Here is a 13,552-nt window from a genome sequence, read left to right as displayed (position 1 = left end):
AAAGAGTTAAGAGTTCAGTTAGGATGTGAGCGCATTTTACAAGTCAGAATCTCGTTGTGAACACCTCTTCAGATCCCAACACACACACAAACATGTCCGAAAGACCCAAGGTTTCCAGAGGGTGTTAAGTGGGGTAATTATCCACACAAAAGGTCTTTCTCGTGATCGGCTCTGGAGCACCGAGGAGCATTACAAACCCGGAGCACATGAGCGCCCCCCACCCCAACAACTAACTGGTATCTGCATCTTTTGAGCAGTTCCTGGTATTGCATAAAAGCACAGAAAGGCCCTCTCTGTGTCCATTCACCACACATACAAACCCTCTTACAAAAGCACATTTAAATTTAGGAACACGCCGGACATGCGTTTATTTTGAGCATGACTGTTTGTAGATAGCACAACCGAGTTAATTTCATACAGCTCAAGGATCGAGAGAATGCCCGCTTTGTCTCCTGGAGGGAATCTGTGCTTTTGGACATGATGACCCTGAGTGAAACCGGCCCGTCTCAAAGAGGAAGCACTGTTATCTTTGTGGCGATGGCGTACATTTGTGGGGCTAAATAAAACTGGGGAAAATCATCTCTTTATCTGTGGGGTCACCACTCTACATTCACACGATGCTTTCTAAGAGAGCTTTTGTTGACAAGCATGAAAAATTCATGTTTATTTTTTCTCAGAGACTCCCCCCCCCCCTCCCCCCATTGCTGTAGAGAGTACCGTATAAAAGCAATGAGCCACAGTTAAGGGGATCTATTAGGACCACCCTTAAACATGGTAAAATCACTGTAGTGTACAGTATAGTTCAAAAGTTTGGTTTTAGTAAGTTTTTTTTCTTTTGAAAGAAATTATTACTTTTATTCAGAAAGCATGACTTGATTAAAAGTAAGAGTAAGACTTTTTTAAATATAACAAAATATTTCAATTTCATTTAAATGCTGTTCTTTTGAACGTTCTTCATTAGTCCTGAAAAAAATGTATCATGAGTATATGATATTAATGAGAAATGTTTCTTGAGCACCAAATCATCATATTAGAATGATTTCTGGAGAATCATGTGACACTGAAGTAATAATGCTGAGTATTCAGGTTTGTATCACAGGAATAAATTACTTTTAAAATATATTCAGATAGAAGAAGGTTATTTTAAATTGCAATAATATATAACAATTTTACTGTATTTTTGATCGAATGGTGAGCATAATACTCTTAAAAATAAAAACAAATCTTTACCCCAAATTTTGTGAGCATTGATGTGTGTGTGTGTGTGTGTGTAATGTGCAAGTTGGATATACTGTACAAATAACTGTACAAATAGTTGTCAGTTGAAGTTAGTACTTCGTCTTGCAGTGATATTGAGGATTACCAAATCTGTGGTAATACTGTCATTCGGAATGGGAATATTGAAATATCCCACTTCTGACCACAAAAAGCTCCGGTCAAAAAAAAAAAAAAAGCTTTAGTTGGTGCCATTTTAGAAATGACATCTAATGGCATTTCTGACCAGCATCAAATGTCTGCTCTTGATTGGTTATTATTCACGTAGGAGGTGGGAGTATTTTAGGTTACACCATCGTCAAAATTTAGAACCGCAATTATACATTTTCTACTCCCTTTTAACTGCTTGTTTAGTTTTCAATACATTCATCTTTGACTACTTAAAATGGCGCTTTGATTTTATTACTTTGATTCTTCAGCTTTGCTTCCTGGCGTTCTTTATATAGTGGCATCTCTTTGAACTTTTCAAGCTTTTCTCTGATGATCAGTAACTTCCTGTCAAGTCATCACACTTCAATCTCACAGCTTCACACTTTGAATTGCTCTTATGATCACCGTGGTGTCCTTACGTCTGTGATGTAGTTAATGTTAGGAAGTAATAATAGACCTCAGGGTCTCCAGTTGGTGTTTCTGTGTCCGCTGGGAACATGCCACTTGAGTGTTTCCCTCAGGAATGTGTTTTGTAGCCGAAAGAGGCCGGCCGCAGGTTTCCACTTTGATGCAGATGACGGGCCGCACTCTGAAGTGAAGTCTTTAGCCTACACGCTGTCACATTCCTCAGCTGGCTGAGCACTTGCATCACTGTTCTCAAGAGAATGACCTCAGGAGCATTTGAGGCAAAATGTTGTGTGACTAGACAAGACTAAACTAAATGGTAGTTTTTTTGTGCTTTTCAAATGAAATAATTCTGAGTCATGTTTTTGTTTCATAGGCATTCTGACCACAGGCTTGACTATAGCAAACTTTGAATATTTTGTGAAAAACTACAAGATCGAGTACAAGGAGAGGAACCGCTGGCGGACATTTGTCCAGTACAATAACTCTGATGATATGGTAAGACTTATGTCTTTATATCACTCCATCATCATATATTCAGTACAGCCGTAAATAGTATTTTATCTTCTGCTATAAGGGGTTTTTCAGAGTAAAATAGATTATAAATAAAAATATAATAATATTAATAATTATTATTATGGCAAAAGGATATATTATTATACAATATAATTATTGGATATGGATGGATGGATGGATGGATTGAACAATAGATGGATGAATGGAACGATGGATGGATGGATGGATGGAACAACGGGGGGAATGACTGATGGATGGGTGGAACAATAGCTGGATGATGGTAGGATGGATGGATGGATGCATGGATGGAACAACAGATGGATTGATGATGGCTGGATGGACAGATAGATGGAACGACGGGGTGGAATGACGGATGGATAGGTGGAACGATAGCTGGATAGATAGATGGATGGAACGGCAGATAGAACAACAGATGGATGGAATGACTGATGGATGGATGGATGGATGGATGGATGGATAGAATGATGGATGGATTAATGGAACAATAGCTGGATGGATAGATGGATGGAACGGCAGATAGAACAACAGATGGATGGATGGAACGATGGGTGGAATGACTGATAAATGGATGGTTTGAATGACGGGCGGATGGATGGAACAATAACTGGATAGGTGTAACGAAGGATGGATAGAACAACAGAGATGGATGGATGAATGGAATGACGGATGGATGGAACAATGGATGGATTGATAGAACGGTGGATGGATGGTTTGAATGACAGATAGATGATAGATCAACAGATGGATGGATAAAATGACAGATAGATAGACGGATGGATAAAATGACAGATGGATGGAGGGATGGTTAAACAGACAGGTAAATAGACGAATGTTTAGAACATTTATCCTGACCAAATGCCATCAACAATATTATTTTAGCTGCAAAACAGTTATGAACATTTTCTTTTGAATCAAAAGCACTAACGAATCACACACAATGACACCAGAGATATTTATTAAGAGTCCATATCGATTTCGATTTCTTGAGATTTTCCTTTTAACTGTCTGTGTATCATTCATGTTTTTAATGTTGCAGTGTTGTATTTTACCTTTAGATTTTTGAAGGAAATACCAACAACCTCCACCAAACACGCAACACCTTCCATCCCTCCATCGTGGCGCGAAGCATTCGTGTCGTTCCTCAGCAGTGGCACAGAATGATCGCCATGAGAGTGAAGCTACTGGGCTGTCCTTATGTTAAACCCATCCCAGGTGCGTGTCTGACACACAAAGGCTTTACGATTTCACTTTTCTCATTAAATGTTGTTTACTAAAAATGTTTTTCCTCATGTAGTGAATTCATCGTCTCAGGTGACACAGGAACAGGAAGCTCAGCCTACACAGCCCATTCACAATATGACGAAACCAATGCCCTCTCAGGCTAATCTTGGTACGGTTATAAGAACACACACTAATCCCTCACTAATTAATACAGATTATGTTATACAAACAACTGTAATTAGGCTTGCAAAATTCCAGGAATTTTCTGGGAATTAATTAACAGGAGTATATAAGAATTCATGGGAATAAACTGTGAAGGTGCAAAGTTGTAGGTTAGCCTATACTGGGAAACGTCAATGTAGTTTTGCATGGATTTGTCATGCTTGTTGACAAAAGCTCTCTTAGAAAGCATCGTGTGACTGTAGAGCGGTGACCCCACAGATAAAGAGATGATTTTCTCCAGTTTTATTTAGCCCCACAAATGTACGCCATCGCCACAACGATAACAGTGCTTCCTCTTTGAGACGGGCCGGTTTCACTCAGGGTCATCATGTCCAAAAGCACAGATTACGTTGCCGCATAATCTTGGTTAAAAAAACTGATTGCAAGTTGAGTTGAGTTGAGTTTGAGTTGAATTTCTACCTCACACATTCCTCAATCACATGCACTCAACATGCAGTTATATTGTGAAATTTTACAATTTAAATATAATGGTTTCCTATTTTAATATACTTTAAAATGTAATTTATTCCATGATTAAAGATGAATTTTCAGCATCATTACTCCAGTCTTCATTGTCACATGATCTTTCAGATCTGATATGATGATTTATCATCAATGTTGGAAACAGTTGTGCTGCTTAATATTTTTGTATATACCTGTGATGCTTTTTATATACCTGTGATGCTTTTTATATACCTGTGATGCTTTTTTCAAGAATCTTTGATGAATGAAAAGTTAAAGCTGCAGTGCATACGTTTTTGCGCTCTAGTGGTTAATAAACAGAACTGCATGAGTCTTGCGAAAGAGCATTGCAGCCGTAGCTACTTCTCTCTGTTTATGTCTGTGGCGAGTAACGCAGGGACTGTGCTCCTCCACAGCGGTTCCTTCCAGACTGCTCTGAAATAGTCCCAATATAAACACTTATTATAAGACAAAAACACGGTTTGGAAAATGGATTCATGTTGTACATTCTCATAATATAATTTTTGTAAATCTTGAACACAAAAAAAGTTACGGACAACAGCTTTAAAAAAAAGAACAACATTTATTTATAATAGAAATCTTTTGGAACAATATACACTACCATTTAAAAGTTTGGGGTCAGTCATTCTTTTTTTGAAAAAAATTAATATTAGTTCAGCAAGGATGTTACATTTGTAATGTAAAATGTAATTGATGTAAAAGTGATGTGTAAAATATATATTTATTATATTATATTTACTGAATTAGAAGTAGTTAAATGGAAAATGTATCAATATACAAAAAAAAAAAAAAAACTAACAAAAAACCTAATATGTCCACTTATGACCAAACAAAATGTTTATATTTATGCTTGTATATGATAGTGTATATACATTTCCCATCCATTTGCATTTCCCATAAATTCGTTTCCAAATTGGAATATTTCCAAAATTCCCCAGAATAAGTTCCCATGGAAAGTTTCCGGAAATTTACCAAAAACGTTCTGCCCCTTTGCAAGCCTAACTGTGGTACATTTTAGATTATTTTATACAAAAGGTTTGTTTTTTTCCTTCTTCATCTCTGACTTTTACATCTCGTATTTTCTTCTCTCTAGTTAATTTGGTCGTAATAATTCTGCCCACCGTTGTTCTTGTGGCCCTGCTCCTGTTGGGAATCTGTGTGGTTAAAAAAATGCTAAACAAGTAAGTCATATTTATTACGTTTTTTAGTTGCCATATTGGTTTATATTTTCCCTAAAGTCAGTTTTCCCTGCCATACCTATTAAGGCTTTTGAGATGCAAATGTCCTCTGTTATGATTTACCTGCATCAACAGGAGGTTTACACATAAATGTGCATGAATAGGCCTGTTTTGATTTCAGGTTGACTTTAAAGAAGGATGAAAGTTAGGCCTATTTTGCCCGCGTTGAGAGGGTGGTCGGGTCAGATATGTTAACATTCATTGGAGCACAGCGGGCTTATCTCAGTTCAGTTGCCGTCTGTTACTAGTCCTGTTATCAAACACAGCAGACAGTCTCAGCATTGCGTATGTGCACACACCAGCGATTCCCAGCCTGCCCTAACAGATACCACAGCCACTGGTGTCAATAAAAGAGCGAGTGTAAGCTGATATGAATAAGCATGTTGTGATTCCACAGCAACACATTGCAGCGATATTTAGATTCGAAAAGAACGGGGAGACTGAGGCCTGTGGGGGATAAAGGGTTGAGGGTCAAAGGTCAGTGTCAGGAGATGCGCCAGCTGCATTAGTCCCCTGAGAGTGAGCTCAGGAGACGGGGGGGATTGTGGGGAAATGAGGATGAATGAATGGAAACCTCTTATGGACATGTTTCAAGGGAATAGTAAGGCATCTTGTCTTGTTTAAGAGTGATGAAGGTGGTGAGAGACCCTAGAATCTGCCACCTGTGTCTCTGACGCTGATGTTTTTCATTGTCACACAGTAAGAAGACAAAGGAGAACACGTACGGCTCTGCAGAGACACATCACACAGGTAAAACAGTCGCTTTGTCATCCAAAAATGTGAACATTTTAAACTGCTGTTTTCCATGCTGTTTTGTTGTGCTTAAAGGGATAGTTGGAAAGAAAACTAAATAATGGGCTAATGAAAATCAGCCCATGATTTACTCCCCCTCAAGCCATTATAGGTGTATATGACACTCTTCTTTTAGACTAATACAATCGGGAGTTATATTAAAAAATGTCCTGACTCTTCCACGCTTTATAATGGCAGTAAATTGGGAGCCCAAAGTTTGAAGCCCAAAAAAGTGTATCCATCAATTAAAAAGCCACATGGCTCCAGGGGGTTAATAAATGCTTTCTGAAATGAAGCTGTGCATTTTTTAAAAGAAAATATTCATATTTTAACACGTTATGAATTTAAATATCTAATGGTTGGGAACAATGGTACTGTTACAGAATAGGCCATTCCAGCATGTTCTTTCTGTCAAAACACTTTATCATTGATTTGTGCTCCTTTTAACCCTGTGAGAAGCCTTATTTTTATTCAGTTAACTGTTCATCAAAGTTCATCAAAATAATAAACCTGATATAGTTTTACCATATATATTTCTCACCATGAAAATAATAGAAGCTGGCATGATGTTAAAAAATTTTTTTATATAAATTTGTTGTGTTCTGCCCTTTCAGACATGTATATTTTAAGGCTTAGCTGCTTGAATGGCAGAGATAAAACCATCTTTCAGTGACTAGCTGACAGGTGAATGATTCTTGTCTACAGGCTGTTGGAGACAGATAAAACAGCCGTTTACCAGGCACCAGTCTACAGAGTTCACTATCACATACAGCTCTGAGAAAGACCCCATCCAGAAGCTGGACCTAACCAGCGCAATGGCAGGTAAAGATTGACTTAATTTGATTTTGTTTCTTACACAGTGTCCCATTCACATTATCAAGCATGTTCTTTGTCCTCACTGATGATCGAAAATGCTACTTTGTGTTGAAGAAGCTGCTGGAAGACTGTTGCACATTAATGAAATTCATACTTTGATTAAGCAAGGATGCCTATGTACTTCCGCTCAATTTTAATTTTCCTTCAGTACTCCATCTGGGATTGCGGTATATTCTCTGTTTTTTTCTGATCAAATTTTGACTGGTCCAATCAGGGAACAGAGGGAGTGGCTGAGAACGATGACGCTGATGTTGTGCGCTACAGTCTATGGTTTGAGAAGACATACGTCACATGACCAAACATTAGCGATTGGTTATGGCAGATGAAATATTTCAGGTCTTTTATTGTTTTAATACTGATGATTTTGGCATACAGCTCATGAAAACCCAAAATTCCTATCTCAAAAAATTAGCATATTTCATCCGACCAATAAAAGAAAAGTGTTTTTAATACAAAAAAAGTCAACCATCAAATAATTATGTTCAGTTATGCACTCAGTACTTGGTCTGGAAGCCTTTTGCAGAAATGACTGCTTCAATGCGGCGTGGCATGGAGGCGATCAGCCTGTGGCACTGCTGAGGTGTTCTGGAGGCCCAGGAAGCTTCGATAGCGGCCTTAAGCTCATCCAGAGTGTTGGGTCTTGCGTCTTTCAACTTTCTCTTCACAATATCCCACAGATTCTCTATGGGGTTCAGGTCAGGAGAGTTGGCAGGCCAATTGAGCACAGTAATACCATGGTCAGTAAACCATTTACCAGTGGTTTTGGCACTGTGAGCAGGTGCCAGGTCGAGCTGAAAAACCAAATCTTCATCTCCATAAAGCTTTTCAGCAGATGGAAGCATGAAGTGCTCCAAAATCTCCTGATAGCTAGCTGCATTGACCCTGCCCTTGATAAAACACAGTGGACCAACACCAGCAGCTGACATGGCACCCCAGACCATCACTGACTGTGGGTTCTTGACACTGGACTTCAGGCATTTTGGCATTTCATTCTCCCCAGTCTTCCTCCAGACTCTGGCACTTTGATTTCCGAATGACATGCAAAATTTGCTTTCATGCGAAAAAATGACTTTGGACCACTGAGCAACAGTCCAGTGCTGCTTCTCTGTAGCCCAAAAGTGGCTTGACCTGGGGAATGCAGCACCTGTAGCCCATTTCCTGCACACACCTGTGCACGGTGGCTCTGGATGTTTCTACTCCAGACTCAGTCCACTGCTTCCGCAGGTCCCCCAAGGTCTGGAATCAGTCCTTCTCCACAATCTTCTCCTCCTCAGGGTCCGGTCACCTCTTCTCGTTGTGCAGCGTTTTTTGCCACACTTTTTCCTTCACACAGACTTCCCACTGAGGTGCCTTGATACAGCACTCTGGGAACAGCCTATTTGTTCAGAAATTTCTTTCTGTGTCTTACCTTCTCGCTTGAGGGTGTCAATGATGGCCTTCTGGACAGCAGTCAGGTCGGCAGTCTTACCCATGATTGCGGTTTTGAGTAATGAACCAGGCTGGGAGTTTTTAAAAGCCTCAGGAATCTTTTTTCAGGTGTTTAGAGTTAATTAGTTAATTCAGATGATTAGGTTAATAGCTCGTTTAGAGAACCTTTTCATGATATGCTAATTTTTTGAGATAGGAATTTTGTGTTTTCATGAGCTGTATGCCAAAATCATCAGTATTAAAACAATAAAAGACCTGAAATATTTCAGTTGGTGTGCAATGAATCTAAAATATATGAAAGTTTAATTTTTATCATTACATTATGGAAAATAATGAACTTTATCACAATATGCTAATTTTTTGAGAAGGACCTGTATGTGTTGAGCTCATGAGCATGATGGCTAATTGGATGCATTTAAGAATAAATATATATTTAAAATATTACTAAAGTTAAAAAAGATTAATGTTACTGAATCAGGTTTGCCATCACAGGAATATATTACTTTATAAAAATATGGTAAAATGTCAAGTTTTTTTATTACAATATTACTGCTTGTTTACTGTATTTTGATCAAATAAATGCAGTCTCAGTTATCGTTTGAGACTTCTTTCAAAAACATTTAAAAAAGCTTAATGAACCCAAAATTTTGAATATAAAAATAATTTACTATGATAATCCAAAGCAACAAATCAGTTGAAAATGTAGTTTTTGTTAGTTTAATGTTAAATACTGAGACGGGACCGTAATGGAGCCCAAGTGACCAACTAAATGTCTCGTAGTACGCTTTGTTTGTCATGGGCAGAGCAAAAACGTTTAACATAGAAGAGATGTGATTTATTGATTTGTTTTATTACTTGTCATGCTCTGTTTGGACATTTGTGTTCAAGTAGAAATATGCACTCACGGAGCGTTTCATTTTTCTGGCCGCAGCTGAAGTCTGAGAGGAGACGGCACTCTCTTAAGCACAGTTTTTATGGTCTGATTATAAAGGAGTTCAACTTGTGAGGCAAGGAAGTCAAAAAAAACCTTATTGAAGTTGTAACAGCCTGACTGCTTGCCAGATGGAAACGCTTGCTGATATTTAATTGGCAGTTTTCCCCCTACTCTCCTCCAGGGCTGTAATTATTGATGATTCAAGGTTTGTGCAAGACATCAGACAGATTACAGGCGCTCCGATTCAAGCCTGGCGCTTAACTTGGAGTCCCTTTGAGCAAATACTGTAACATTTCATTAATTTCCTTTTTGTTTGCACATTTTGTTTCATGTTTGATGCTATTAGAATTTATGGTCCCATGATCATGGCTTATTGGTTAGCCAGGTATGTTTCAGGATAGCTAGATGTGAACTGAAGAACAGTCAAAACTATTGTGCTGGCATGGAATAAGTTTAAAGGGATAGTTAACTATGAAAATTAAAGTTCATTATCTCACCCTCATATCATTCCAAACTTTTTCATCTGTGGAACACAAAAGAATATTATTTTTAAAGAACTGTTTTCTTCTATAAAATGGTGTCCAAAGCAACATTGGACACTATTGAGTTTTGTTGTATGGAGTAAACCGTTATATTAATCTGAATATAGTATACTAATATACTAATCTATCAATTGATATACTGTTATCGTTTTTGTTAATATTTTGGATTTTAATATTTTCAATTTTAATTATAGTTTTAGTCATTATATAGTTTTTAAGTTTTAGTTTCAGTTATTTTAATATTAATATATATATATATATATATATATATATATATATATATATATATATATATATATATATATATATATATATATATATATATATATATATATATATATATATAAAAATAAGTCAGAATGCATTAGATGTCATCAAACCACCTTTTAACAAATACTAAAATGGTATATTAATAATACTAAAATACCACTGCTAGTAATCACTGAGGCCTTTTTAGGAGAACTATTTCAGCAATAACTATTTCTCTCTTTTTCTTAAGCTGAATACCAGCAGCCACTCATGCTCGGCACGGACACTGTGTCTCGAAAAGGCTCAACGTTCAGGCCCATGGACACTGAGGCCAAAGACAAGGACAGCGAGGCTACTTCTCACTACGACCAACTGCAGACGGGCATCCAGTACGCCTTGCCACTGACCAATCAGGAGCCAGAGTACGCCACGCCCATCATCGAGCGCCACGCCTTCCGCAAAGATCCCTTCCTTCATGATCCTAGCTACAGTGTCCCAGGGGTGGTACTTAACAAAAGCCCATCGTTTCGAGCAGTAGAGGGCAGTAATTGTAGGAAAGTGATCGGAGGACTGTCTGGGGGCTACCAGACTCCCCAAGTCAAACTGGACAGGGGGAATTACTCGGAGGACATCTATGACAGCCCTAAAATCTCGAAGCCCGTCATGAAGAACGGGAGTTGCTCTGTGTACCAAAGACCCCAGGTTAAGTCTCCGGTGCGGGAGTGCTATTCCACTCCGAGAGACTGCGTCAGACTGCCCTTCTCTGGACCCAGACCGGACCCGGAGGGCAGTAGGTCCGACCCAGAGGGCAGCAGCTCAGAGGGAAGCTGAGAACCGTACTGTGATATTCCTGATTTACCTGACTCAACAAAATCACCTCCAGACTCTTCTTAACTTATTTGTGTGTGAGGGACTTGTTTTTGTATTTCTGCAGTTGTAAAAGACAGTGGAGGCCGTGATCAGAAGGTGTAATTTAACGTTGTTTTTGTATATATGAGATACTTTGTCTTGACGAATTACGATTTTTTTTTTAAATTGTCCTGTTTGTTCTAGTTTTATTTTCAATCAAATGCAATATGCAGAGATTTGCAGGGATAACTGCGACGGTGCATTTGTTCCCTACTCGGTCACAAACTGTGAATATGAGCCAGATTTTCATGTATTTTCTTCTTAAACTCTTCTCTGAACATCCTTAAAGGACACCTTCACTGATTTTCAACCAGTTTTGCATTATGACCGTGTCTGTAATATATGCAAATGACCAATGTCTGCTCTTTCTCCATGTGTCCTGCACCATGATATTGTCAGCAAAAGACTTTTTTGCGTTATCTGGTGGACTAACGGGTAACAAACGGGTGGGATCTGGTTGAAGGTAACATGAAGAAAGAATATACAGGGAGATATTTGGGAAGTGTCTGAGCAGTTACTTTGGTCCTTCTCACAAAAGGAGGCTCTATGTTCATGTCTGAACTATCCCTTCACCAATCAAAACACGTGAAATAAGCCTAACACAATCGAAAATGGATGCAGACTGTGCGTCGATGCAACAAAATTGGCTTGTTCCCGTAAAACATGAGAAATAATGATCTGATTTTGACATCCTGCTCATTTTTAATCTGTATTGGGTGTAAGGGTTGTTCAATTCAGCCATTCCGGTTCATTTTTCTTCTCTCATTTTGCTGTAATTTCGTATGCATATGTATGTACAGTTTGAAATGTATATTTAGTTTTAAATGCAAAATGAGATGTTACTTTGTGCTGTCAATGATTCACCCAAGGAATGATGAATCACCCAAAAATGTATTCATTCTCATTTTATTCCAAACCCATAAGGAGAAATTATCAAGAATATTTTTTTTTTCTCAATAAAAAAGTGGAAGACATCCATTTTTAAGCTGTGTGCCACAGAACAGATAGAGATAGACCTGATTTGGAGTAAATCACAACAAAATGTTCATTTTTTGGGTGAACTTTCCTTTTAAGCATCCAGAAGATCTGGGAGTTGCTGCTGTTTAAAGGACAATCCTTGTTAAAGATTACTGGCAGGCTTAATTTCTGTGAAATGTTTTGGAGAATGTGCTTGATGGTTAATGTTTGATATGTCCATGAGGATCTGGCAATGCTGGTGAGTTGAAGTGCTTTGCCACTGAGAATGTCAATGCTGTGTTTGTGCTCGTCTAAACCCTGATTAAAAGCACCAGCAGTTCAGCCTGTCCTGTGATGGTCTCTTGCTTTAAAATATGTCAAGGTCTTTAAAAAATGGGAACAATCAGCACAAAGTATTCGGTGCAAGCAAGATGTCGCACACGAGGTGTCCCAGTAGGAGATTGATCAGGAATGTAACGGTGGGGTGTTAGTTATGGGGCAGCAGCTGATGGTGACCCTGCTGTTTAAATCTACCATCCAGGCTCCTTGTATCACATTTCCCACCCAAAGTGTGTAACATTAGTGAATCGCCGGCCCGACCGAATCTTTGTGTATTCAATTCTGGTATAGATGTACATGCAATCAAACAGGTAGAAAGAGCGGCTTACCATAATTTCAGTTGTAAATTAAAAGGAGCATTTCATTTTAAAATGAAAATTACCCCATGATTTACTCACCATCAAGCCATCCTAGGTGTATATGATGTTCTTCTTTCTGATGAACATAATCAGAGTTAAATTAATAAATATCCTGATGATTCCAAGCCTTACAATGGCAGTACATCCATCCATTTAATCATTTTACATTTAATCATTTAGCTGACGCTTTTATCCAAAGCGACTTACAAAGAAGGGGAGAGCAATAGAAGCAACGAAACAAAGCCAACAACCTGTAAGAATCCATCCATCATACTCCACAAGGCTCTGTGGGGTTAATAAAGGCCTTTTGAAGTGAATCGATGGAGTTTTGTAAGGAAAATATCCATCTTTAAACTTTATCAAGTAAAATATCTAGCTTCCTCCAGACCGCGTTCTGTACACTTCTCGCAGTTCAAAACGCTTCCGCTATAGCGCCATTGCGCTTTTTCCATAAGTTGAATACGGAAGGGCGTAAACTAACTCCAACGCATCGCTTCAGAAGACCTTTATTTACCCCTCTGAGCCGCGTGGAGTACGCTATGATGGATGGATGTGCTTTTTTGAGCTTCAAACTCAACGGACCTTGGAAGCATTAGGATATTTAATATAACTGATTGTGTTCATCAGAAAGAGTCA

General features: G+C 38.4%; 1 protein-coding gene across 1 annotated transcript in view; it reads left to right on the top strand.

The window, feature by feature from the left end:
• dcbld1 (discoidin, CUB and LCCL domain containing 1) overlaps window positions 1–12,560 on the top strand; it is a 34,923-nt gene extending 22,363 nt beyond the window's left edge. The window contains exons 9-15 of the mRNA XM_067418688.1: window positions 2,207–2,328; window positions 3,423–3,579; window positions 3,662–3,757; window positions 5,387–5,474; window positions 6,232–6,281; window positions 7,029–7,145; window positions 10,603–12,560. Coding sequence (XP_067274789.1) covers window positions 2,207–2,328; window positions 3,423–3,579; window positions 3,662–3,757; window positions 5,387–5,474; window positions 6,232–6,281; window positions 7,029–7,145; window positions 10,603–11,183 — 1,211 coding nt within the window. The 3' untranslated portion in view covers window positions 11,184–12,560. The remainder of the gene's footprint in view (window positions 1–2,206; window positions 2,329–3,422; window positions 3,580–3,661; window positions 3,758–5,386; window positions 5,475–6,231; window positions 6,282–7,028; window positions 7,146–10,602) is intronic.
• The last annotated feature ends 992 nt before the right edge of the window (window positions 12,561–13,552 follow it).

The sequence above is a fragment of the Pseudorasbora parva genome, chromosome 15 (assembly GCF_024679245.1).
Source record: "Pseudorasbora parva isolate DD20220531a chromosome 15, ASM2467924v1, whole genome shotgun sequence".
In the NCBI taxonomy this organism is placed as follows: domain Eukaryota; kingdom Metazoa; phylum Chordata; class Actinopteri; order Cypriniformes; family Gobionidae; genus Pseudorasbora; species Pseudorasbora parva.
Note: the sequence above shows the minus strand (reverse complement) of the source record. Positions and strands in the feature narration are given on the sequence as shown.